Source organism: Leptonychotes weddellii, chromosome 5, assembly GCF_054177405.1.
Source record: "Leptonychotes weddellii isolate Sample4059 chromosome 5, ASM5417740v2, whole genome shotgun sequence".
NCBI lineage: Eukaryota > Metazoa > Chordata > Mammalia > Carnivora > Phocidae > Leptonychotes > Leptonychotes weddellii.
The window spans coordinates 74,339,238-74,366,445 of NC_138373.1; the positions used below are offsets into that span (position 1 = coordinate 74,339,238).

Below are 27,208 nucleotides of genomic sequence, written 5' to 3' on the forward strand. Positions count from 1 at the left end.
TGCTTTCCATGATTTCTAAATCTGGTTGCAAACTAATAGTCTCTCTTGTAATTTCCACTTTCCATACGCTTCCAAAAAAATCAGTTATCAGGAAATTTTTAGGATCCCTCTGAAAAAGATCAGTGCGATGTCCAGGGGTAGACACACAGAGACTTCTAGGACATGACTGAAAAAGGTCATTCATATTAGTTTGACTAGCTGGATTAATTTCTTCCAAAAATGCCAAAACATAAAATGTGTATCTATCCATAAGGTGGACTCCAATTGCAGGATCAGGTTGATGCGAGAGTGAATCTTCTCCCACTTGGCTACTAGCTAAAGCCATTATGTTAGGAGAATAGAATTGTTCATACATGAATGCTCCTTGATAAGTATCAATAATAAACAGTAACTCGTTGTAGCGTCTTTTTTGCCACATTTGCTCAAAAGCATCTGCAAGTTCTATGTTGGTAATTTCTTCAGAATCTTGAAATTTCAAGAAACCATTTCCACCATGTCCTGTCATATAAATAAGAATATTGCTTCTATCCTAAGAAAGAAGACGTTTTGAGCGAGGAGTACTAGGTGGGATCCTGCCAGTTAATACCCATAAAAAATTCTCCACAGTTACCTCATAGCTTCTATAACCCACTTCCACATCATCTCCATACACATTTAGTTCCATATTCTTGTGACTAAACACCGTAGCTGGTTTGGGATTTCTAGGGTTGCATGCCATATCGTCTGCAAGCATCAGAACAATGTGACTGTCAGGAATACCTCGCCTCTTGACACTTCTGTAAGAGAGAGTATCTGCAACATGCCGATAATTAAACCAGAACTGGGATGTACATACCAAAACAGCCCAGTTGTTTGTGTGGCCACTTCTAAAGAACTGTTCTGCTTGATCCTCGATCTGACTAGCGGCCAAGGTGCCGAAGGACAAAAGCAACAACCCTGCCAGGGTAGTCAAACTCTTGCTGAGAAAACACGCGGCCACCATGTTTCCCGGCTTCAGCTTCCCTAAGCTAAGTTCTTTTTAATGAGGTTGAGAAAAATAGCAACATATATACTTGAAGCCCTGAGTGAGACTATTTACTTTCTCTATTATGATATCCTTTTGTTCATTAATAGCCATCACTGAATGCACATCTTATCTCTAACATAGCAGCGTAAACATATGAAAAATAAGTTACCACTCTTAAAGAGTTCACCATCTAATGAGAAGCTGAAACGTCGTTATTGCATTGGTTAGAAAAGATTTTAGGATTTTTTTAGGTTAAAAGAACAAGTATCAGGAGTCATATTTAGTTCTGATTTGTATTACATCCTTAGTAGATGAAATAGGTTGAATGACTTGTGAACATTACATTAAAGCAAATTATTAATTAGAAAGTATATACTTATATGAATATATATGTGTGTATCTGCGAGGCGAGCGTGATAACCACTACACTACGGAAACGGGACCATATATGTGTGTATCTGTAAGTGCACATGAGCATGTGTGTGTGCACGCGCATGCACGCTTGGGGAATTATTAGGCGTATACATTAAAATTCTTTATCCACTAGGTCTATTATGTAAAATATTAGCAATTTCTTAAGATTCAATGTAACGTGCATCATAACTGCTCTCCATATGCAGTATTACCATTACTAAATAAAATAGGTATATATTTTCCTATTTATTTAGGTTTTAAGCTTTTGATTGCCTACTACCCTTTAAGATTCAAAACCAGTACTATATGCAATCTTATTATTATAGTTGCTTTCACTTCTTGGAAATGTACTTTTCTGAGCTAATTCATGTGATTAATCTCTCAGATTGTTCTGTGATGTTGCACTGGTATAAAATCTTATTGGGGATATCTGGAACAGTAAATGGTATTCTGGTTCTGACTTTGATCTCCCTGTCTTTACTGGGTAAGTTAAGATCTTAAATAAAAATATAGAAAATGTTTACTATTTTCTTATGACTCTTTTCGTATTCATTCATTCATTTGTTCATTTTTTTGTTAACAAAGTCTTAATAAGAAGCTACTATGTATAAAGCCATATACTCTACTCCATAGCAATGTATTTAATATGTAGGCAAATCAGGTATCTTGTCCTCAAATGGCATACAATCTAAAAGGAAGAAAATTGTGTGTGTGTGTGTGTGTGTGTGTGTGATGTGTATTGGGAAACCACATTTTTGGATTTCTTAGGAACCTGTGAATAGAATTTCATGATTTTTCTTAAAAATGTTTACATGTTGTATCTAAGATTGTATTTAGTTTATACTTTATACTACTATACCCCAAGCATTACTACAAATTTCTGAAATAGAAAAAAGCCCTCAAAACCAAAAAACCAAAAAAGGAATAATCATGGTGATAAATCTCTAGTGAAAGAAATAGACTTTAAATAAGTAATTATGGTAGAATGGGCTAAGCACAGTGTCATTGGTTTCAGCAAAATCATGACATTAAGAAGGCATGGAAAGAGCATGTATACTCCCTAGAGTGGAAATTTTGCTTCATTTACTACTGTTTCACCAGTTCTTAGCATGATGCCTGGCACAGAATAGATCCTCAACAAATATGTATTCTATAAGTGAATTAATTATGTAGTATTTGAAATTATTTTTCATTAAATAAAATGAAAATAAGAAAGAAACTTTCTAGTTATCCCTTCAGTTGTTTCTTGTTCCAATCATCAGAATCATTCCAAAGAATCTGTGTCTGGAGCACTGCACAGGGAGGAGATATTTACCCAATGTTAAAATAATTCTGTTTTTAAGTTTCTCAGGGAATATTGCTAAAATGCCAAGAAGCAAAGAATTCAAATATCACCCAACATGATGATATTGGAAACCTGAAAATGAACAGTGGCACAAGAGGAAATATAAGTAATAAGGACACAAGCCACTGTGGTTCAAAAGCTACAGACCATTCAGGTATCTCTCAAGACTTGGCCTATAAAATTCTTTTGGCTTTCTAAGTTTGAAAAATCCTATTTAACAGTTATGCAGATTACATTAACAAATAAAGATTTGATATCAATCTACTTTTCATTCAAAACTTCATATATACATATAATTTATTACTCTTTTTGTGGTGGGAGGATAGGTATCAGTGAAAAGAACATAACAAAGAGGCTCTTACCTTCAGGAATTTAAAATCAAATTGAAACACACAAATACGGAAAGTTAATTGTGATTATAAGGCAGTATGTAACTAACTATTTTTGTCTCTTATTTATTCAGTTTTGAAGTACAAAATGAATAAAAGTAATTATACACATGAATGATTCATTATGATTTTATGCTTATAACTTCCAATTATACAAAATTTTAGAAAACTGTCCCTTCTACTTCCAATTTTGTTTTAGTTTAACTTTAAAGTGCTTAACTTTTTGGGCCTTCAACAATTTGTTTTATAGTATATGTGAGAAATGTGCAGATTAATTTATTTTATAATTATTTATCAAAGGATTTTCTCTAGGGGCACCTGGGTGGCTCAGTCGGTTAGGCGTCGGACTCTTGCTTTCAGCTCAGGTCATGCTCTTGGGATCCTGGGATAAAGCCCAAAGTAGGGCTTAGCACTCTGTGGGGAGTCTGCTGGAGTTCTCTCTCTCCCTCTCTCTTTGCTCTGCCCTTGACTCTAAATAAATAAATAAATAAATAAATAAATAAATAAACAAGATCTTTTAAAAAAAGGATTTTCTCTAATCCACTAGATTGTGTTGTTCTCCTTATCACATATGAAAATGTCATATATATTATCGTTTACTTATTGATACTCTTCTTTTGGATTATCTATCTGTTTTACAAGTCCCAAACTAATTGAAATACTGTAATTTTAACACTTATTTTAGACTCTGACTAGCTAATTCATCATTATGTTGGGTATTATAATGGAACTTTTTCAGAGGTAAGAAAGCTTTGATAAGTAAACGTGGAATCATATAGACACCATTAAACTTTTATTAAAATGTCTAAATACTGTATATCAGGTTGTAAGATATTAATTTCTTATTACTTTTTTCTTCTTTTTTAATTGAGGAAATATCCACAAACATGAAGTTAACCATTTAAAATAAAACAATTCAATGGCATTAGGACATATGAATGTTCAACGACGGTATCTAGTTCCAAAACATTTTCATCACCCAAAAAGAAATCCCATTCCCAGTAAGCAATTCCCCATTCCCTCTCCCCCAGCCTTTAGCAACCACTAATCTGCTTCCTGTCTCTGTGGATTTACCTATTTTGGACTTTCATATAATGGAATCATACAATATTTCACTTTTTGTGTCTTGCTTCTTTCACTTAGCATAATGTTTTCAAGGTTCATCCATGTTCTATCATATATCAGCATTTTATTCCCTTTTCTGACTGAAGAACATTCCTCTGTTTGTATAGATCCACAATTTGTTTAGGATGGCAATACTAAGCAAAGTGCTCTGTAGATTCAAAGAAATTCCTATCAAAATTCCAATGGCCTTTTTTTTGTGGAAATGGACAAGGTGATCCTAAAATTCATGTGAAATTGGAAGAAATCCTGAATAACAAAAATAATCTTGAAAAAGAAGAATTAATTTGGAAGATTTACATTTTCCAATGTTAAAACTTAATGGGATGGGGAGAATGAATAATGACTGCTTAATATTTACAGGGTTTCATTTTGGGGTGATGAAAATATTTTGGAATTAAATAGTAGTTATGTTTGCACATTGTGGATGTAATAAAATCCATGGCATTTGCACCTTAAGGTGATTAAAATGGTGAATTTATGTCATATGAATTTTACTTCAATAAAGAAGGGAGATTTTTCGGGGCACCTGGGTGGCTCATTCGTTAAGCGTCTGCCTTTGGGTCAGGTCATGATCCCAGGGTCCTGGGATAGAGCCCTGCATCAGGCTCACTGCTCAGCCTGAAGCCTGCTTCTCTTTCTCCACTCCCCCTGCTTGTGTTCCCTCTATCGCTGTCTCTCTCTCTGTCAAATAAGTAAATAAAATCTTAAAAAAAAAAAAAGAAGGGAGATTTTAATGGCCATAAGTTTGAATAGTTATACTGACCTGAACTCATATTTATTCATACAATTTACTTTCTCTCGTTATTATTCCAAAGTCTCAGATATTTTCAATTGAAGACCTCAGTTTAATTTAATTTAAGAAAATCAAAGAACTTCAACTTGTAATTATATAGGGGCTGAAAAACTATTATTTTCGATACTATTTAATATCAAAAAAGAGTTATTAAGGGAAGATTTATGCACATAAGACAAGGAGAGAAATCTTAAAGCTTTATATGATTAAATTCTAAGAGAATGGTATAAATAATATTTAATCTCACAAGTAGCATTAATGCAATTTACAGCTTAAATGGTTCATGTTATTTTAGTAATTACATTAGAACTGGGCATGAAAAAGAAATCCTCTTTTGTCTAAGTTTTGCTTCATCTTATGAAATTAATTTCTTAATTCCCGTAAATTATCATTTGTAATTTGGACATCTTTTAAATCTGAGCACTTCGTTAGAGTGATTTTATCATACAGCTCCACTCTTATTTATACGACACAGAAGTATTCAATTTTCATTGAATACATATGTAACTTAATTTTCTTTGTTTCCTCCATTTCCCTATAGGGTTGTGCCCATCTGAATGGCTCAAATATCAAAAAAAGTGTTATTGGTTCTCTAATGAGATGAAAAGTTGGAGTGACAGTTATGGGTATTGTTTGGGAAGAAAATCTCATCTACCAATCATTCAGGACCAACTTGAAATGGTAAGTGATTTAGTGTCAGGGTTATGACATTAATCTCTGTGCAGTTAAAAATGGTATTCCTCAAGACAATTATCATATGATCTCACTCATATGTAGAATTTAAGAAACAAAACAGAGGATCATAGGGGAAGGGGGGGAAAATAAAACAAGACAAAATCAGAGAGGAAGACAAACCATAAGAGACTCTTAATCATAGACTCTTAAACAAACTGAGGGTTGCTGGAGGGGAAGGGGATTGGGGGTGGAGTAGATGGGTGATGTACATTAAGGAGGGATTTAGTATGGATTTATACATTTTTTTACTGCTTTGTTGATGTAATGATCACAGGGTGTTATGTGCAACCGATGAATCACTAAACTCTACCTCTGAAACTAATAATACACTATGTTAATTACTTGAATTAAAAAAAATTATGCTAAATGAATGAAAAACAAATGGCTTTCCTCAAGGGTGCCTGGGTGACTCAGGCAGTTAAGCATCTGACTCTTGATTTCAGCTCAGGTCATGATCTCAGGGTTATGATCTCAAGGTCCTGACATCAAGCTAATGGGGGCATCAGCTCCACACTCAGAGTGTGCCTGGGATTCCCTCTTTCCTTCCCCCTCTGCCCCTCCCCTCTCTAACACACACTCTCTCTCTCTCTCTCAGGCTCTCTAAAATCAATCAATGAATAAATGAAATCTTTTTAAAAAATGGCTTTTCTCAAATTTCTTCCCACCCTTCCATTAAATTATCATTTATCTCAATCATCGAGTTTTTGGCACCCTCCTAATTTTTGTGCTCAATGCCAGTGCTTCACTTGACTCATGCTAGTCCTGGGCTGAACATTCGTATTCAATTTACAAGTGATATATATGTATGTGTATGTATGTAATAAATATATAGTGTGTGTAAATAAGTTATGAATTGATTAGTATAAGAATATTCATGTAGGATGCTAATTGTCCAATAAAATTCTAAATCTTAATTAGTATGTCTACATTATTAAAATATTCTGTTCACTTAGTTACTCGTTACTTTTTAGGCTTTTATACAGAAAAACCTAAAACAAACAAACTATGTGTGGATTGGGCTTAACTTTACATCACTGAAGAGGACATGGACCTGGGTGGATGGTTCTCCATTAGATTCAAAGATGTGAGTCCAAAAACACTGTCTGATTTACTGTCTATTGTAGAACTTATCTCCATAAAACACCTCTAAGTCCACCAAAATCAACTCTGAAATAATTTTGATACTAAGGAATTTGAAAGGATGAAAATTGATTTAATGTTCACTGGAATAATGATGGATATTTTGGTTTTGTTTTCAAAGCAAAAAGATTTGAAAACAGTAATCATTGTGCATTTATTGTTTAAAGACTACACCATATAAAAAAATGGAAAGAAGACTAGAACAGAGATATGGACACAGATTTACTCTTAGCTCTGTCATTTCTAACAGACTCTCTGGGAACTCTGTGCAAATCACAGAGAATAAGACTAAGTTACAGAGATATTGTAACTTTTAGTGAATCAAGGGATTTGAAAATACCCTAAAATCTGAATGGCCTTTCAATTAAGGGAGGGTATTAGTTGAAAACCCAAATGGATGTCTTTGGCAACAATGATTAACAATGAATTTATCCCTTCTTCTGCAGATTTTTCATAAAAGGACCAGCTAAAGAAAATAGCTGTGCTGCCACCAAGGAAAACAAAATTTATTCTGAAACCTGCAGCAGTGTTTTCAAATGGATTTGTCAATCAATCAATAATCAATGATCAAAGTTTTTTTGCCAATTAGGTTCTAATATTAATCTTAAGGAGTAAGAATTTAAAACTACAATTAAAAAATAGAATTGCAATTAAACAACAAAATGTCTTCTCCATCTTCCCTCCATCATCTACCTTGGTTCTAACCTTAGAGTACCCCATGTAAACAATCTAAAATATTCCCTTTCAATGTTTTACGTGGTAATATAATCCAGTGTGAGTCCATGCGTTCATACTCAAGATTTTTATTCATTTTTCATTTTACAACAAATGTGGTCAAATTATACCTGCTTTTCTGTATTGTGCTTGTTTAATTTGTAACAATATCCTATGCAAATTTCATATAATTCTGAGTTGTGCTTTAGTATGGATTTATACATTTTTTTTACTGCTTTCTTGATGAGCATTAACTTTGTTCTCAAGTTTTTTCTACTGTAAACTATGCTGCAGTAAACGTTCTGAATATCTTTTTAAAAAGTAATACCTGTTATTTCTTTGATATAAACCTTAAAACTGGATTTTATGACTCAAAAGCATTAACTATGTTGTTTTCTTTAGATTTTATACAATTTTAATCTAAATTTAGAAACTATCATAAACATAAAATTACAGGTACAGCCCAAAAGCACTTTCCTTCTTCCTGAACCTCTTGAGAATTACTTGTCAGATTGATACATTTTATTATAAAATTTCAAGTATCATTGGATACTTTTGTGTACATTTTCTACAAAAAAATCTCTTACTTAATCACAAATAATGATCAAAATTAACAAACTAGCACTGACACAGTGCTACCATCTAATTCTCAGACTCTCTTTAAGGTTTGCCAATTGTCTCTAGAGTAAAAGATCCAGCTCAGAATCATCTTCTGCGTTTAGTTATTATGTCTCTTTAATCTCCTTAAATCTAGAAGAGTTCTTTAGCCTTCCTTGCTATTCACAACTTGACACTTCTGAATACTACAACCAGGTTATTCTGCAAAATGTTCTTCCATTTGAATCTGTCTGATTATTTCTCATGGTTATATTCAACTGCTCCTTGGCAGAAACAGTGAGAAGTTCTCACTGCATCCTTTCCAACGGCACACACATTTATTTGTTCCATTGTTGATGCTATTGACTTTGTTCACATGCTTAATCTGATGTCTATCAGACTTCACTGTAAAGTTTCTCTTTTCCCTTTGTAATTAATTAATATTTTGTGGACAGTGACCAAGATGGTTTTTACATTCCCTTCAGCTTAACTAAATTTTAGAAAAGCTTTGTTCTTCCTGACCTCCTCATTTTTAGACCATTTACTTGAGGAAACTTGTAATTGGAAATTCTGTCTCCGCTTCTTTGAGATGCAAATCTTTCAAAAAGCTTTTTAAAGGCTTTTCAACCCAGAAGTGTCTCTCTAAAGGACCAGAGAGTCATTCCTTTGAAATGTAATCATCAAGAAAAGTAGCACCTCTATTTCTTAGTTTCTGTGGGAAGGTAGGAGGCTAACTTCAGTGGGCATCTAGATCCAAGTTGTAAAACTCTCTCCTATCATGAAGACCTGAAAAAGTTTAATTTGCCTCTGGGTACAGCTGTTTAGCAGACACAGATGGTGTATGATCTCCTCCCTCGCCCCAGCTCTGCAAAACCTTGCTGTCCTCTGTTTCAGCAGATTTTAGTTCAGACCGAGTTCTCGCCTATGTCCCTATTGTCATAACATTGAATGAAGTCTTTTCCTGTGTAATATTGTTTGGTGCAATTTTTGCTTTGACAGAAGGTACTTTTAGACTTTGTAAATATCCCATTCTTCATCAGAATCTCAGTGTATTCATTTTTGTATTTGTATCTTTGTGGACTCTCATTTTCATATTTTGTTCAATTTGTATACTCTATTTTGACTCTCAACTTGTTCCAGACCTAGTCACAAAAGTTACCCTTTGAGGTGACATTGCTATCCTTGATCTCCATGATCCTTTGCTGGTGTGTAGTGTTGTTTATTTGTTTTGTGGTAATAACCTTAGCAGAATGCCAGTAACCATTTTCACCAATGTTTGAACTGATCTTTATGTTCGAGTCTGATTTCCCGTGACTCTCAAAGATTGGTGCTGGGGTACACTGATGATCACAAACCTAAATCTAATCTAAAATATGCACAAAATATGAACAATAATTAATTTTTTAGACATATTAAGCTTACCATTCACAATTTTATACCATAAATGTAAAACAACACATCTTCTTTGAATTATTGAAACAATAATCCCAATAATCCCCCCAGAGAAAATTTTAGGGCAATCACATTAATGAATTTAGGCATAGGAATATTAAAAAATAAATATCAGAATAAATCAACTTAGAATAAATATAACACCATAGCCAAGTTGAATTTGATCTAGGAATTCAAAATAGTTATTTAATATTAGAAAACTTTTGTCATTTACCACATTGAAAGATTAAGGAAGAACATCAAAATAGATGAAGGAAACAAAAACATATAAGAAAATTCAAAGTCCCTTTCTATTGAAAACATTTTTTTAGGAAACAGGAACAGAAAAGAACTGCCTTAACTTAAAAAAAGTGCATAAAAATGAAATAAAAGACTGATAGTGTTGAAATGTTAGAAGTGGAGTGCCTGGGTGGCTCAGTCAGTTGGGCATCTGCCTTTGGCTCAGGTCATAATCGCAGGGTCCTGGGATTGAGTTCCATGTCAGGCTTCCTGCTCAGTGGGGAGTGTGCTCCTCCCTCTCTCCTTATTGTTCTCTCTCTCTCTCAAATAAATAAATAAAATATTTTAAAAAAGAAGATGTTAGAAGAATTTTCTTTAAAATGTGAAACAAATTAATAATGTTCACTGCCAATATTGTCTTGGCAGTTCTACACATTTTAATTATACAAAAGTTAAGTAATAGTTCTAAGAAAAAATAAAACTTATTATTAGGTGCTATGTTTTACAATATTTAAAAGAATCCACAAATTATTAGAATTATGAGCTTTCAGAATATATGTTGAACAGGAGAAGAATAACACAAAGAATTACATTTCCATATATAAAAGTAACTATTACAAAAAATAATAAAATTACATAATTACAACAGCATAAACATCAGATACATTTAATAGGGACACATATAATAAATAACATGCAGTGACTGGTTAGAAAAACTATAAATCATACAAGAAGACAAACACCAATATAAGATATATATTATAAATGAATAAGAAATAATATTATAAATACAACACTTTCCAAATTGATCTATAAGTCCTGTGAAATTAATTACAGGAGTCTTCTAAAATTGATATAGAAAAGATCCAGGCCTTGAAAAGTAGAAAAATAAGTTGAAGGAAATTATTTTGACAATTATCAAGATGTATTATCAGGCTAGAACATTAAAGCAGTGAAGTGTTGAAAGTTAACTTATACAGAGGGAAAGAAAAAAAAGAATTACAAAATCATGGTACCCATGTTGCAATTCCACTATGGAAACATTAAGTTAGTGCATTTTCCTCCTGCAAATCCATTTTCTTTCTGTGTAGCATCTAGCTGTTGCTGCACCATCATCATCGAGGTAAGCACATTTTTCATTTCCTCTCACAGAAAACCTACGATAAAGGGATTAAACACCATGTACCAAAAAAAATCCTGTGATTTCTCATTTGCCCAATGACCCCATTTAAAAAAATATCTGTCCAGAGTCCTGAAAAAGTGTGCTGTGGCAGTGTCCTCTCTTGCTAAGGGGAAGATATCTACCAAATCAGACCATAAGAGTTCCTCTTCCAAGAATTTATACCTGTTTGGGGCGCCTGGGTGGCTCAGTTGGTTAAGCGACTGCCTTCGGCTCAGGTCATGATCCTGGAGTCCCGGGATTGAGTCCCGCATCGGGCTCCCAGCTCGGCAGGGAGTCTGCTTCTCCCTCTGACCCTCCTCCCTCTCATGCTCTCTGTCTCTCATTCTCTCTCTCTCAAATAAATAAATAAAATCTTTAAAAAAAAAAATTAAAAAAAAAAAAGAATTTATACCTGTTAAACTGACGTTAAGATAGTTATGTGTAATCAGTGGAACTACCAGTTTATAAAAAACCAATAGTTCTTAACACAAGGCGATTTTGCTTTGTGTTCCCCACCCCACCCCCCAACACACACTTGGCCACATCTGGAGACATTTTGGGTTGTCATAAGTGGAGGGGGGGGGAGGACTGCCTAATAGGTAGAAGCCAGAGATGCTGCTAACATCCTAAAATGCACAAGACAGCACCCCCTCCCCACAACAAAGAATTATTCAGCCCAAAATGTCAGTTGTGTTGCTGTTGAGAAATTCTATTATAAACTAAGTGGCTAAGTGACTGGCAGTCACCATTTAGGGTGGTTATGTGGAGGTCATTTGTGCAGTAAATGTTACAAAGTGGAAGATATGAAGGCCAAATAAAATCAGGTAAAAATGAACAAGTTTAACTTGAACTGTAAAAGATGTAAACAAACAGGTAGCATGAAGTTTGAAGAATAGATATAAATTGGAGAATATAGGTTAAAATCAGGCAAATGTTTTTTGGATTTTTTTCTTTTTTTTTGGTCTGTGTTTATGAATCACCGGTCTTTATTTTCAAAATAACCAACTAAGATCTTCCCTCTTATATCCTGATTTCCAACCTCCCTGGTTGATTCTTGGAACTAATCTCAATACACGATACTGTTTTCCCTCTCATTTTTCCAACACACACCCAAACCTTGGGCTCTAGAGAAATGCAGCTAATGCAAAGGTTCTGGAGAAGGCTGTGCTATCTAAATTTAAATAATCCCCCAAAGAAAGAAACTCACCATTTGTTAAATATGGTTCCATTTACCCATCGTCCTGCTTGATTTTCTGTCATCTCCAGCCCAATCCAGTGATCAGAAGTGCATTTGTGTCGCTTAAGAAATGCCTTTAGAGATGAAATAAATTTTATATATTTTTTAGTTTTTACTACAACCTATTGTGTATCCCTTGCTTTGCAGGTTGTGAGGAGCAAGGCAACAAATGTTCAACTCCTGCTTCACCAGAAAATAGCAACAGGAGTTTGAGAAAGCATTTTTACCTTCTGACCCTTAGTTTTCTTACTTGTAAACAAAGATGTGAGATAAGTTTTCTTTAGGATACTGTTTGATTCCAAATTGATAGATATTCAATATGCAAATCTATTCCTCCAGGATTTTAATACCGTAAACTCCCAGAAAGCCAGCGTTTGCAACTGACTTCTTACACAGCCTTTCTAATCATCAGATACTTATTATAATGTTTTTCCACTTCCCAGTAAATACTACTATACTGATTTTAACGTTATATTTTACTTCAAATTCTCTCCCAAAAGGATCACATGGGCACGCACACAGACACACACCCTCCGTATATCCAATTCCTTTAGAATTTAATTCTCAAATTTTATTTTTCTGCCCCAAAATTTCTATTTCTAAAGAGATCATTCAGGGGAAAAATATAATTTTATCTTCATATTTCTCCATCTCTCCTTATTCATTCAGTGTTGAAATTTCTTGCTGCCTTGGGGCCTTTTTAACCACACAATTATATACAGAAAGTCATTGAGTCTATTATGCCACTAAATATCTGGGAAACCACAAACTTGACATTGTATCACTCCATGTTTCAATTTTATGATAAATATAAGGGATAAGTTCACAACATTATGGCCCATTCCTGTCTATAACAGTGACACTAATAATAACTTTTGACATTTTAATATACCATTTTCTGCAGCATTTCATAAATTTATTTGAAAAAAAAATTTAACTCATCGAGCTAAGCTTCGGGTTTATAAAAGAACAGATTAATTAAACACTGTCCCTGGATTCACAGGGTTTCATTTATAGTGAAGAAACTTATGTAAACATAGAGTTAGAAAATATCCTCCTGGATAAGGAGAAGAATGTGACTGTAATAAATACAAAGTGAAATTTTAGTTTATAAGACAGAAGTATCTGAATCTTTATAAGGCACTTGCATATAGGATGTGCTCTAAGAGGTGTATCTGGAGGGGAAGAATAGAATATTCCATAATAAATACAGACAACAAGAAAGAAGAGGACAATTCATATTCTAGGCTTAGGGAAGAGCTTGCCTGAAGGCAGAAAAAAATGTGAGAAAGGATAAATGTATTGACAACCAACAGTGTATATGTTATTGGATAACTGGGAAAACTGGATGAGTTTCAGTAGTTGTGGTCTTAGTGACAGGGAACAGGGATGTAAGTTTCCTAAAGCCTGTCCTAAGAAAAATGTTAATTATTATTTGCTTACTAAAAGAATACCCATGTGGCTTCTTGTTAAAGATGCAAGATAACTTTACATAAGTGGAAGTAAATATGAAAAATATTTCATGAAACAAGCTATATCCCATTTTAACTAAGGAAAACATTTTGTAATTTAAGTAAACATATATAATATTTTAATTAAGTTGTTTTAAATAAACACTCCTTTAAAATTCTTCTATATATTATTTTTATCACTCCTTCACAGACAGCTTTTCCTCATTTTGCTTGTCACTTAAATTTTGCCCAGATTATGTAGTAAATATAGGAATCTATGACTTCCAAAATATATCAGGAAATTGTAGGATCAAAGTCTCTTTTCTTGATTCAAAGAGTACGATCATTCTTAACTGATATGTTTAATGACTTCTCTTAAGTTCAAAACTAATTATTTTGGTATGCTTTGATCTTTGTGTTCTATGATATTCACTATTTTTGTCAGCCTTTGCTGACAAGATTCTTATAAGTGAAGATTTTTAAAATATTTGCCTTGTTAATTCTTTACCTCTCAAAATTTTTACTAGCACTCATTATTTTTCCATCTTGTTGCAAATTTAGACATTTTTCCCCAAGAGGAACTATAAAGGACAATTTAAGAATTTCTCAGAATGTTCATTGCAAAAGTCTTGCAAAATTCAGCAGTGAAACTACTGACTACATACAGAAGATCTTCCTATTAATTCGAGGCTGCATCTTCCTTGATTTGCTGTGTCTACTGTTCACATACCTAGTTTTTTGTTTTATTTGGATTTCTATACCTTTTGTTTTAATCAAAATAGTTGAGTTTTCTTGCACTATAAATTGTCCCTGTCCGGTTCACATCCATTTAAATTTGAACCAATCTTTGCGCAGATTACGTAAATGTATTTTATTGACCACAGAATTAAGAGAATTCTCTTTTAACAATTTTAAATGCTGTGCTGTGCTGCTTAACATTTTAAACACTTAACTGAAAATTATTCAAGTTATCTTACTGCTTATATTGACCCCTTACCAATTTTTTTTTTATTTGAGTATAGATGATGTACAATATTACATTAGTTTCAGGGGTACAACATAGTGATTCAACAAATTTATGCATTATGGTACACTTATCTCAAGTGTAGCTACCATCTTTCACTTACACAAGACTATTACAATATCATTGACTGTATTCCCTATGTTGTGCCTTTTATTCCTGTGACTTATTCTTTCCATAACTGGAAGCCTGTACCCCCCACACCCCTTCACCCATTTTGCCCATCCTATCACCCCTTTCCCTCTGGCAACCATCAGGTTGTTCTCTGTATTTCTAAGTCTGATTCTGATTTTTGTTTGTTTATTCATTTGGTTTTTTTAGAATCCACATATGAGTGAAATCATATCTTGACCCTTAACTTTTAAAGAAACTAAACAAAAGTAAAAATGTATGTTTATCACATAAGTGATTCAGGGGAAGAACAGATTTCACAAGTGCAGAAGTATGTAGTTTCACAATCCTTTGTTAAAGTTCTAGGATATTTCCTTTACTTATATAGGATTTTTGCCATGTAAATCAATATTTATTTTAAAAAGGGCCATTAAGCTTTTAATTTGTACCTGCCTTTATGGTATAGCAAATGTGGCAACTTCAAATAAAACATAGTGTGTGTTCAGTGGAAGCTCATGCTTCAGTCTCAGACTTTCAGTTACATATCTATTCAATTACTGGTAGTGAGTGCTCTGATGGAAGCTGCTACGGGACCTCAGAGGAGCGAAGCAGGACTAAGTCAGAAGTTTCCTCAAAGGGGGTAGATTGGAGAATCCCATCCTTCCTAAAACAGTTGTCTTTATGGAGTACTGACTTTTAAAAGGATTCCAAATATTATCAAGTTCTTCTATTTAAACTCCTTAAAATACAAAGATACCTGTCAAGTCTACTACTTGATAAAAGTCTTAACTATTCAAACCAAACATCACCAAGTTTTTCAACTGCATCTCACATGGCATGTTCTAAAAATCTTCTGCATAGACAGACATGTGAAAAATTTTAAAAATCATATTACCATTTGAATATTCCCAATGCCCCTACTTAAGAAATTGCATAAGAATTGCGTATCAAATTACCATTTCTTCCTCAGTGTCAATCATAGTTAGATCAGCACGTTGAGTGACACAGTTGTGTCTACTTGAATTCCAATCCCCTTCTTCTTTAGAGAAATAATAGCATTTGTTTTGGAAACTAATCCAATCATCTGGGCAGGAATCCTGAGTACTCGTAAATGCTAAAAGTGGAAATGAGACAAACACATACATTAAGGGCCAGATAAAATAATATGCCTCTGTATTTTGAGATCAATGGGGAAAGACAAGATTGTGATGTAAGTTTTTGATCATGACCAGAATTGCATATCTATCATGCAACAAGTTGAAAGACAAATTTCATGTTAGGTTAAATGACAGCAGTTCAGGATTTGACAGGACACTGATATTCCTTTCAACTTCAACTTGTGATACATCATCCTTTGTAGGGCTACCAGTGTGATTTTACTTGTGTTAAGTCACCTATATAACTTTTGGGTAAGTGAAATATAACAAAATCCTAGCATTGTCTGGGGGTAATAAAAATACTAATTTATATTAGACTGTTATAATCTAGGACACATGTTTTAATTTCTAAGGAAGCAATTAAAAGAATAAAACAGAATATATAATTAACAATATGTGTGTTTGATTGCTTATTGTCAACTAAGTACCACTATCACTGTATGGCTCTGAGTTAGATGCTGAAAAGAACCCACATGAGATTTTGAAGGTGGAAGTAAAGCAGAAATTTTTATCCTGGGAGACCTAGGGCATAGGAACTTCACAGGCCTTTTAAAGAGTTTGCCTTTGGTAGTCTTGGCAGCTAGATGTATTTTTAGACTTTCCTTTAATCTTTGGTTCTACAAACTCATTAGCACTTTAAGCCAAAATCATTAGTGACTATTTCTCCTCCAGCTACACAGCTTTCCAGACCATCACTCCTCAACTACTTCCACAGTGATGTTATTCCTAAATCCCATATTAAAGTCCTATTCTTGTAACATTTTTCAGTGTCTATTTTCCTGAAGGCACCCAGAGTGAATCAGTTTTGGGTACCAAAAGTGGGTCTAAAGGAACAAAACCTTAAGGATGAGATACGGTACTTATTGTCCACATGATTCACTTTAAAGGCATTGATTCAAACACCAGTCATAAATGGGATGCTGGTGATCTATGGTATGTGAAGATAAAACAAATTATCACCTACAGTCTTCTGATGCCAAGTACCTATAGAAGGTAAAACTTTTAACACCTTTTTCTTTTTTCAATTTTAATTCCAGTTAGTTAACATACATTGTTATATTAGTTCAGGTGTACAATATAGTGATTCAACACTTCCATGTATCCCCCCCATGCTTATCACAAGTGCACTTCTTAATCCTCATCACTTATTTAACCCATGCCCCACTTCCCTCCCCTCTGATAATTATCAGTTTGTTCTCTATAATTAAGAGTATGTTTCTTGATTTCTCTCTCTCTCTTTTTTCCCCTTTGCTTGTTTGTTTTGTTTTTTAAATTCCACATATGAGTGAAATCATATGGTATTTGTCTTTCTCTGACTGATTTCACTTAACATTATACTCTCTAGCTCCATCCACCTCATTACAAATGGTAAGATTTCATTCTTTGTCATGCTGAATTATATTCCATTGTGTATATATATATCACATCTTTTTTATCCATTCATCTATCGATGGTTCGCAAGGGCTACTTCCACATCTTGGCTATTGTTAATAATGCTGCTATAAACATAAGGGTGCATGTACCCTTTGAATTAATGTTTTCATATTCTTCAGGTAAATACCCAGGAGTGTGATTGCTGGATCATAAGATAGTTCTATTTTTAAATTTTTGAAGAACCTCCATACTGTTTTCCGAAGTGGCTGCATCAGTTTGCATTCCCACCAACAATGCATGAATATTCCCTTTTCTCCACATCCTCACCAACACCTATTGTTTCTTCTGTTGTTGATTTTAACCATTCTGACAGGTGTGAGGGCATATCTCATTGTAGTTTTGGTTTACATTTCCCTGATAAGTGATAATGAACATCTTTTCAGGTGTGTGTTGGCCACATGTATGTCTTCTTTGGAGAAATGTCTGTTTTTGTCTCCTGCCCATTTTTAATTGGATTATTTGTTTTTTGGGTGTTGAGATTTATAAGTTCTTTATATATTTTGGATACTAACTCTTAATTGAATATGTCACTTGCAAAATATCCTGTCTCATTCCATAGTTTGCTTTTTAGTTGTGTTGATTATTTTCTTTGCAGAAGCTTTTTATTTTTTATTTTTATTTTTATGTAATTTGACACCTTTTTCTTTTTTTAAGATTTTATGTATTCTTTTGAGACAGAGAGATACAGAGAGAGAGAGCATGAGCAGGGAGAGAGGCAGAGGGAGAGAGAGAAGCAGACTCCATGCTGAGTGAGGAGCCCCAATATGGGGCTCAATTTCAATACCTGAGATCATGACCTGGGCTGAAACCAAGAGTTGGTTGCTCAGCTGACTGAGCCAGCCAAGTGCCCCTACAAGTAACCATTCTTAATGGAAAAATATTTAAAAACTTTCTTATGGATTTAAGAAAGAGATAAGGATGCAACCCTAACTACTTCTCTTCAACCTTGTACTGGAAGTTCAATCCAGTAAAATAAGGCAATACACTGAAAGTTATAAAGATTTCAACAGAATAAATAAAAGTATTTCTATTTGCAGATAATCCGAATGCTTACATAAACTTCTAAATGAAGATTGGCAAGTTATTTAAATTAATAATTAACATAAAACTCACATTAACAAATTTAGAAGAAAAGAAATCATATGATGTCGGCTTTCAGATCACAATGGAATTAAACCAGAAGTCAATAACAGAAAGATAGATGAAAGATTTCCCAAAACATGTAGATAAAACAACAAAGGTCTAAATAGCACATGGACCAAAGAAGAAATCTCAAGAGAAATTTTAAAATGTTTTGAACTAAAGAAAAATAAAAACACAACTTATCAAAACTTGTGGGATGCAGTGAAAGCAAAGCTTACAGGAAAATATATAGTATTGAAAGCATACTTTAGAAAAGAAAAAGATCTAAAATCAATCATCTAAGTTTTCATCTTAAAAACTAATAAGAGAAAACTAAACTTAACTAAACAGAGGAAAATAAATAATAAGGATTACAGCAAAAATAAATGAAATTGAAAGTAGGAAATTAACAAAGAAAATCAACAAAATCAAAAGCTTGTTTTTTGATGAACAATAAAATCAGCTAGCTTCTACCCAGGTTAACTATGAAAAAAAAAAAGACTCAAATTAATAATATCAGAAATGAAAAAGAGGACATCACTACAGATCTTATGGAAATCAAAAGGATAATAAAGGAATACTATGAATAACAAAGTGACCCAAAATTTGATAACCTAGATGAAATGGACCAATTCTTTGAATAACACAATCTTTCAAAACTCAAATGAGAAGAAACAGACAATATGAATAGGCTATTAAAGAAATTGAATGAATAATTAGTACTATCCCAAAACAGAAAGCACCAGGCCCAGATGGGTTCACTGGTGATTTGTACCAAACATTTAAGGAAGAAATTATACTAATCCTCTACAATCTTTTTCAGACGATAGAAGCAGATGGGCTACTTCCTAACTCAATCTATGAGGCAAGCATTACCCTAATACCAAAACCAGACAAAGATAAAAGAAAGGGAAACTACAGACCAGTATCTTTCATGAACATAGATACAAAAATCCTCAACAAAATATTAGCAAATTGAATCCAACAATATATAAAAAGAGTTATATACCATGACAAAGTGGGATTTATCTCAGATCTGCAAGGCTGGTTCAGCATTTGAAAATCAATTAATGTAATCTATTACATCAACAGGCTATAAAGGAAAAATCATATGATTCATGATCCTATGAATAAAATACTTGACAAAAACCTAACACTCGTGACACAAACTCCCAGGAATCTAGGAATAGAGGGGGAACTTCCCCAACTTGAAAAAGACTATTTACAAAAATACCCTACAGTTAATATAATACTTAATGGTGAGAAACTGGAGGCTTTCCCACTAGAATGAGCTTTCCCTTCTCACCACTACTTTTCATTATATTAAAAGTTCTGTGTAATGCAATAATGCAAGAAAAGGAAATCATAGGCATACATATTGGAAAGGAGAGATGTTCAGAGATGACATGATTGTTCTATAGAAAATCCAAAAAAACTAAAAAACAAAACAAAACAATTCCTTTGTTCAGAGATGACATGATTGTTCTGTAGAAAATCTGAAAGAAGTAAAAAAAAAAACCCAATTCCTTGAACTAATAAATAATCATGGCAAGTTTGGAGGATACAGGTTAACATGCAAAAGTCAATTGTTTTCCCATGTACCAGAAATAAAGAAGTGTAATTTAAAATTAAAAATAAAATATGATTTACATTAGAACCCCCCAAAATTGAATACTTATGTATAAATCTAGTAAAATATATACTATATTATCTATATGAGGAAAAGTACAAAACTCTGATGAACAAAATCAAAGAAGAACTAAATAGTTTTTAGAAAGACATTCTATGTTCATAATTAGGAAGACACCATATTGTCAACATGTTAGTTCTTTCTGGACTTGAGCCATAGATTTGATGAAATCCCAATCTAGGCAGGTTATTTATGAATACCAATAAACTAGTTCTAAGATTTATATTGAGAAGCAAAAAGTACAGAATAGCCAACTTAATTTGGGAGAAGATAAAATTGGAGGACTGATACTACCCAACATCAAGACTTGCTATAAAGCTACAGTAATCTCTAAGACAGTGTAGTATCAATGAAAGAATAGACAAATAAATCAATGTAATAGAGAAGAAAGATCAGAAATAGACTCACACAAATGTAGTCACCTGAACTTGGACAAAGAGCAAAGGTAATATAATGGAGCTAAGACAGTCTTTTCAACTAATGGTGCTAGAACAACTGGACATTCACATGTCCACGCAAAAAAATGAGTCTAAACACAGACTTTACATCCTTCACAAAAATTAACTCAAAACATATAAAAAACCTAAATGTAAACACAAAACTAAACTAAAAACAAATGCAAATGTAAAAACAAACTAAATGTAAACACAAAACAAAACGAAAAAATTTCTAGAAGATTTCATAGAGGCAAACCTTAACAACCATGGATATGGTGATGACTTTTTAGATACAACACCAAAGTCACAGCCTATGAAAGCAATAATTGATAAGCTGTACTTCATTAAAATTAACCGCTTTTGCTCTGTGAAAAACAATGTCAAGCAAATGAGAAGACAGACCACAGACTGGGAGAAAGTATTTACAAAAGACTCATCTGATGAAAGACTGTTATCTAAACATAGAAAGAACACTTAAAACTCAACAATGAGAAAAGAAACAACCTAATTAATAAATGAATAAATGGTCAAAAAGCCTGAACAGACACCTCAGCGATGAAGATATACAGATGGCAAATAAATATAAGAAAATATGCTCCACATCACATGTCATCAGGAAAATGCCAGTGTAAACAATAATGGGATACTCCACACCTATTAGAACGGTCAAAATCCAGGACGCTGACAATACTGAATGCTGGCGAGGAGGTGGAGTAACAGGAGCTTCCATCCATTGTCAGTGGGAATGCAAAACAGTACAGGCACTTTGAAATACAATTTGGAGTTTTCTCACAAAACTAAACACATTCTTACCATACAATCCAACAAGTGCACTCCTTGGTATTTACCCAAAGGAGTTGAAAACTTCTGTCCACACAAAAACCTACATATGGTTGTTCACGCAGCTTTATTCATGATTGCCAAAACTTGGAAGCATTCAAGATGCTCTTCCATAAGTGAATAGATAAATAAACTGTGATACATCAGACAATGGAATATTATTCAGTGCAAACAAACAAACAAAAACCTCTCAAACCATAAGACACGAGGGATCCTTAGGTACATATAACTAAGTGAAAAAAGCCAGTCTGAAAAGACTACATACTATATGATTCCAACTGTATGACATTCTGGAAAAGTCAAAACAATGGAGACAGTAGAAAGATTAGTGATTGCCAGTGGTTGGAGTTTGAGGAGAGATGAATACATGGGGCACAGAAGTCTTTTGGGGCAGTGAAGATGCTCTGTAGGATAACATAATGAAGGGTACATGTCATTATACATTTTTCCAAATTCAGGATGCACAACACCAGGAATGAACTGTAAAGTAAACTATGGACTTTTCAATAAATTGTTTCAGATCAAAAGGCTATTTGAATGAAGAAAAATACATTTGACATTATACCCAAACACTTACAACAATCAATTTCAAAAGCGTTATAGTTCTGGGTGTGAAATTAGTAAAAATATAATAAATGTTACAATGGAAACTCTAGAGTAATATCTTCATGCATGTGGAGTACAGTAAATTTCTTAAACAGGATGTAAAACATAGTAAAAAGAGAAAAAAATTTAAAAAATTAAAACTACCGAAAACTTAAGAACTTCCCTTTATTGAAAGACATCATATAGAAAATACATGTAAGCTTCATAAAAATTTTTTACTATACTTATATTTACATAGTAGAAGATATTTACAATAGAAATACAAAACAAAAAACAAAGAGTTAACTCAATAAAAATATGGACCAAGTATTTGAATATACCCATCACAAAATACTGCGACTAAACTATAAATACAACAAGGAGCTTAACAGTATTGGTCATCAGGAAAATGTCAACTAAAGTCACAATAAGGTATTAACACACACTCATCAGAATGGCTAAAATAGGTAAAACTGACAACAAAGTGTTGACCCAATGTTAAACAACCAGTATGTCATAAACTTCAGGCTAGATTATCTACAATCTATGGAATTATTTACTAAAGCTGACCTACACATACTCCATGGTTTACTAATTCTTCTCATAAGTATATCTCAAACGATACCCACTATTCACTAAAAGTCTAAAAGTATGAGGATGTTCAAATCAGCATAATTTGCAGTAGTCAAAATGTGTCCAAATGTCCATCAAAAGTAGAGTGATTAATAAATTAATATATAGCATGAGATACTCTACAGCGAGGATCCGAAAACTACACCCTGAGGCCAAAATCAGAGCTAAAAATGTTTTTACATTTTAAAAATAATCGACACAATAATAAATAATAGAAAATCAAAACAATTCAAAGAGGAGTAATATTTTGTGACACATGAAAATTATATAATATTCAAACTTCCATGTTTAATTTTAGTGAAACACAGCAAGGTCAAGTGTTTATATATCATGTGTGGCTCTATTTTCACTACAAATGCAGAATGGAGTACTTCCAACACAGATTGTAAGGCTGACAAAGCCAAATTTATTTACTATCTGGCTCTTTGCATGAAGTTTTTTCAACCCCTTTCAACAATGAGTCAATGAACTTTTGCTACATGTTATGACATGGAAGAATCATACAAACATGATATGGAACAAAGAAAAGATGCAAAGAATACATAAAATTGTATGATCTTACTTATGGAAAAATTTTTAAATGGGCAAAACTAACCTATGCAACAGAAATCAAAGTAGTGATTGCCACTGCTTTGGGAATGTTGGGTGGAATGGGAGATTATCAGGGTGAATGATTTTTTCTTAATCATTTTTGCATCTCCCAATGCTTTACATAGGTCATGTAATTCATAATAATCCATTCATTGATACTCATTAAATCACGAATAATGGGAAAAGAGTAAGAATAATGAGAAAAAATCATGATTGAGGCAGAAAAGAAAATGATCATTCAAAAGAAAAAAATAAGTAAAGAAATAAAAAGTGTAATTTACTCACCTAATACAATAATTAGAATAATATTTAAAATTAAAGATATTGCAAATGTAATATACATGCAAGTTGTCTTCTTACACTTGTCCTTTACACCTGAAAAAAATTAAATTTAGAAACAGGTAAAAGAAAGACTAAATTTGCATTCATAACCATAACTAACAAACTTCTTTTGGCAATTTATTCCGATATTTCATAAGATAACACAAACATATTATTTGTTTGATATATGGAAAAAAACCCAACCCTATTTTTTTGAAATTTCTCAGTTCATCTTTACATTCAATCTAAGTGTCACCATTGATTTTACTGTCATAGTCCAAGGAATCAAATATGTATAATTCTTTAGGGTAGAATTTCTTAAGACCTGGAGCTACCCCCAGGCCTTCAGTATCCTTTTTCTATGGTACAATATCACTACATCCTAACACTCCTTGAATATTTTTAAGAAAATCTACTTTCTAACTAATGAAAAATTTATTTTAAAGGATAGATAGTATAACATATTTGAAAGTTCATAAGTAATCAATCCAAAGATTTGGAATTGAGATTTTTTGCTACAAACGAGCAAAGGAATTTGAACAAGACACTTTTTTTTTTGTTTTTTTCTGGCCTTGTATTATTAGTATCCATTTGGGGAAAAAATGGTACATAAGTTTTTTTGAAATAAAACTCTTTTGTTATTTTATGTGATTATAAGCATACTTAATGTAAAATTTTATGCAATTTTAAATGTTACAGGAGGTACTTATAGACGATAAACTTATTGAGGGCATTTATCATTCCTATCTTTTTCCTAGTGAAGAGCTATTCTTTTGTTGAATAAACATTTTTCCTTTGTGGATGTATGAAAGATATTAAATTTAAAACACATCTAAGGGGCACCTGGGTGGCTCAGTCATTAAGCGGCTGCATTTGGCTCAGGTCATGATCCCAGGGTGGCTCCCTGCTCAGTGTGGAGCCTGCTTCTCCTTCTCCCTCTGCCTGCTGCTCTCCCTGCTTGTGCTCTCTCTCTCCATCAAATAAATAAATAAAATCTTTTTTTAAAAAAGAATTTATTTATTTAATTGAGAGAGAGAGAAATGAGAGAGAGCACATAAGAGGGGGGAGGGTCAGAAGGAGAAGCAGACCCCTTGCCGAGCAGGGAGCCCGATGCGGGACTATATCCAGGGACTCTAGGATCATGACCTGAGCCGAAGGCAGTCGCTTAACCAACTGAGCCACCCAGGCACCCATAAATAAAATCTTAAAAAAAATAAAACACATCTAAATTTCTACTACTTAGACATAACCAGCATTATCATTTGGGTTAACATCCTTCCATCCATATATCTCTCTAATCTTATTTTCACACATATAACCTCCCCCACAAATACACATGATTTTAAATGAGTACAATCATCACGTACCCACTGTTTTATATTCTAATGTTTTCAGTTAACAGTTTGTTTTTCTCATGTGTGGTTGACTGTTAAGAATGGCCCCCAATGAATCATGCCCCCCTGTGTCCACCACCCCTTTGACACATGATCCTGCTCCTCCTCCCATCAAGAGATCTACTGTATTCCCCACCACTTGCATATGAATCACCTTGTGCCTTGCTTTAACCAATGGACTGGTAGAAGTGACACTGAAACTTTAGAGCTCAAGCCTTAAGAGACCTTTAATTCCTACTTTCACTGTTCTGGAGCCCAACATAACAGAGGAGACATGAGCCATTCCTCTTGAATCGGTCCTTATCCCTAAACCTTAGAACCACAAGCAATACAATGATTGTTGTTTTAAGCCACTAAAATTTGGAGGCGCAACAGCTGGATTTATACATCATGTTAAAGAATAATTTGAAATTATAAATTTAATGACCGATAATACTTTTATGTAGCTATACTGTTTTAAAAAAATCGTTTTCTGATGGGTATTTAGGCTGTCCCACCCTTTTTAGTTTTTTTTTTATTTAAAAGATTTTTTATTTATTTATTTATTCGTAAGAGACAGAGAGAGAGAGAGAGAGAGGCAGAGGGAGAAGCAGGCTCCCCGCTGAGCAGGGAGCCCGATGCGGGACTTGATCCCAGGATCCTGGGATCACGACCTGAGCCGAAGGCAGACGCTTAACCATCTGAACCACCCAGGCGCCCCGACCACCCTTTTTAGTTTTAACCAGAATTAGAACTATAGTTTAAATGTCTTGCATGCTTATCTAATTATCCTGTTAAGAAAAAAATGTCAAAGATAAATAAATTGGCATATATTGATTAGATGTTCTTCCAAAAGTATGAGCTATCTACACTATCATGCGTAACATATGAAAATATTGGTACTTATAAAAATTCATAATAAAGTAATTTTTAAGAAGTACCATAAGGAGGGAGAGGGAATGAAGCAAAGAGAAAACTAGCATTGTTTTTGAGCCACCAGACTGTTATTATTTCAACCATGTGAGAAATATGATTAGGAATTATGTCTAACCTGTGTGTTTCTGCCAAATTTCTGAAAAGTCCTGTCATTAGTTGTGCATTTCTTCTGACCATCTGGAATTTCAAAGCTACATAATAAGCATCAACTGCAATATTTCACTTGTGTACCACCAGCACTGTGTTTATTTGTTCATTCTTTGACAAATATTTACTGATCACCTACTATGTGCTAGTTTCCATAAATATAATAATAAACAAAATGACATAATCTGTGCTCTCCTGGAATTTGCATTTGGTGGAAAAGACATAGTCAACTGAAAAAAAAAATTTAAAAATTACAGATTGCAACAAGAGCTGGAAGGCAATAAGCAGGGTGATAGATAAAGGGAAAATGACCAGAAAAGATAGCGTGTGTGGGGAGGGGGAATTGGGTGGAAGCGACATTAAAACCAAAACATAACAGTGGCCATTTATGTGAAATAAACCAGAGAAAGCATTTTAAGCAAAAAGAACAGCAAGTTCAAGTGCCTTAAATCGGGAAAGAATTGAAAAGAATGTGGCCAAGTAGAACAAGTTTGATAAGGTCGGAAGTAGCATGGAATAGTGACTAGTTAGGAGCAAAATGATGCTAAGCATTGAAGGCTCTGGGAAAGAACTTGACATTCTTCAAAATATAATGGAAGCCACTGAATTGTTTTAGGTGGGTGTTTGGCACTGCTACATTTATGCTTTTAAAAGTTCCCTGTGATTGGGGCACCTGCGTGGCTCAGTCGTTAAGCATCTGCCTTGGGCTCAGGTCATGATCCCAGGGTCCTGGGATCGAGCCCCACATCGGGCTTCCTGCTAGGTGGGAAGCCTGCTTCTCCCTCTCCCACTTCCCCTGCTTGTGTTCCTTCTCTCGCTGTGTCTCTGTCAAATAAATAAATAAAATCTTTAAAAAAAATAAAAAGTTCCCTGTGACTAGTGAGTGGAGAGACTATTTAGGGAGCTATAACTCTAATCAACTGAATTATGGGGATCTCGTAAACAAGGGTGGTAGCAGTGGAGGTAGAAAAATCTAATGGAGCACTTGGAGGCCACTGATATCCTTGATAGAATGGTTTCAGAGTCACACA

At 33.7% G+C, this 27,208-nt stretch overlaps 3 protein-coding genes across 4 annotated transcripts in view; 1 reads left to right on the top strand and 2 right to left on the bottom strand.

Annotated features, from left to right (window-relative positions):
• LOC102738867 (GPI-anchor transamidase-like) overlaps nt 1-1,087 on the bottom strand; it is a 2,078-nt gene extending 991 nt beyond the window's left edge. The window contains 1 exon segment of the mRNA XM_081819919.1: nt 4-1,087. Within this exon segment, the coding sequence (XP_081676045.1) occupies nt 4-982 (979 nt within the window). The 5' untranslated portion in view covers nt 983-1,087.
• LOC102746459 (killer cell lectin-like receptor subfamily F member 1) overlaps nt 1-7,987 on the top strand; it is a 14,530-nt gene extending 6,543 nt beyond the window's left edge. Inside the window, exons 2-6 of one of the 2 annotated variants that reach the window (XM_006732133.3) lie at nt 1,806-1,904; nt 2,764-2,919; nt 5,614-5,753; nt 6,779-6,891; nt 7,394-7,987. In XM_006732133.3, coding sequence (XP_006732196.1) covers nt 1,806-1,904; nt 2,764-2,919; nt 5,614-5,753; nt 6,779-6,891; nt 7,394-7,514 — 629 coding nt within the window. In that variant the 3' untranslated portion in view covers nt 7,515-7,987. The remainder of the gene's footprint in view (nt 1-1,805; nt 1,905-2,763; nt 2,920-5,613; nt 5,754-6,778; nt 6,892-7,393) is intronic. The other variant, XM_081821199.1, reaches the window with a different exon arrangement.
• Nucleotides 7,988-9,645: 1,658 nt separating this feature from the next.
• On the bottom strand, nt 9,646-23,788 carry CLEC2B (C-type lectin domain family 2 member B). Its single transcript, XM_081821202.1, has 4 exons — nt 23,686-23,788; nt 15,868-16,025; nt 12,299-12,402; nt 9,646-11,086 (listed from the first exon to the last, which is right to left on the bottom strand). The coding sequence occupies exons 1-4, from the start codon at nt 23,741-23,743 to the stop codon at nt 10,978-10,980; spliced, it is 429 nt and encodes a 142-aa protein (XP_081677328.1). The 5' UTR covers nt 23,744-23,788; the 3' UTR covers nt 9,646-10,977.
• Nucleotides 23,789-27,208: the final 3,420 nt, after the last annotated feature.

Excerpts from the sequence above, each read along its gene's own strand:
- CLEC2B (XM_081821202.1), bottom strand. The coding sequence starts at position 23,743 with ATGTATATTACATTTGCAATATCTTTAATTTTAAATATTATTCTAATT. Across the intron at positions 16,026-23,685 it reads TATTCTAATTATTGTATTAG|CATTTACGAGTACTCAGGAT; the intron begins GTGAGTAAATTA and ends TTCCACTTTTAG. Across the intron at positions 12,403-15,867 it reads TTGACACTGAGGAAGAAATG|GCATTTCTTAAGCGACACAA; the intron begins GTAATTTGATAC and ends TCATCTCTAAAG.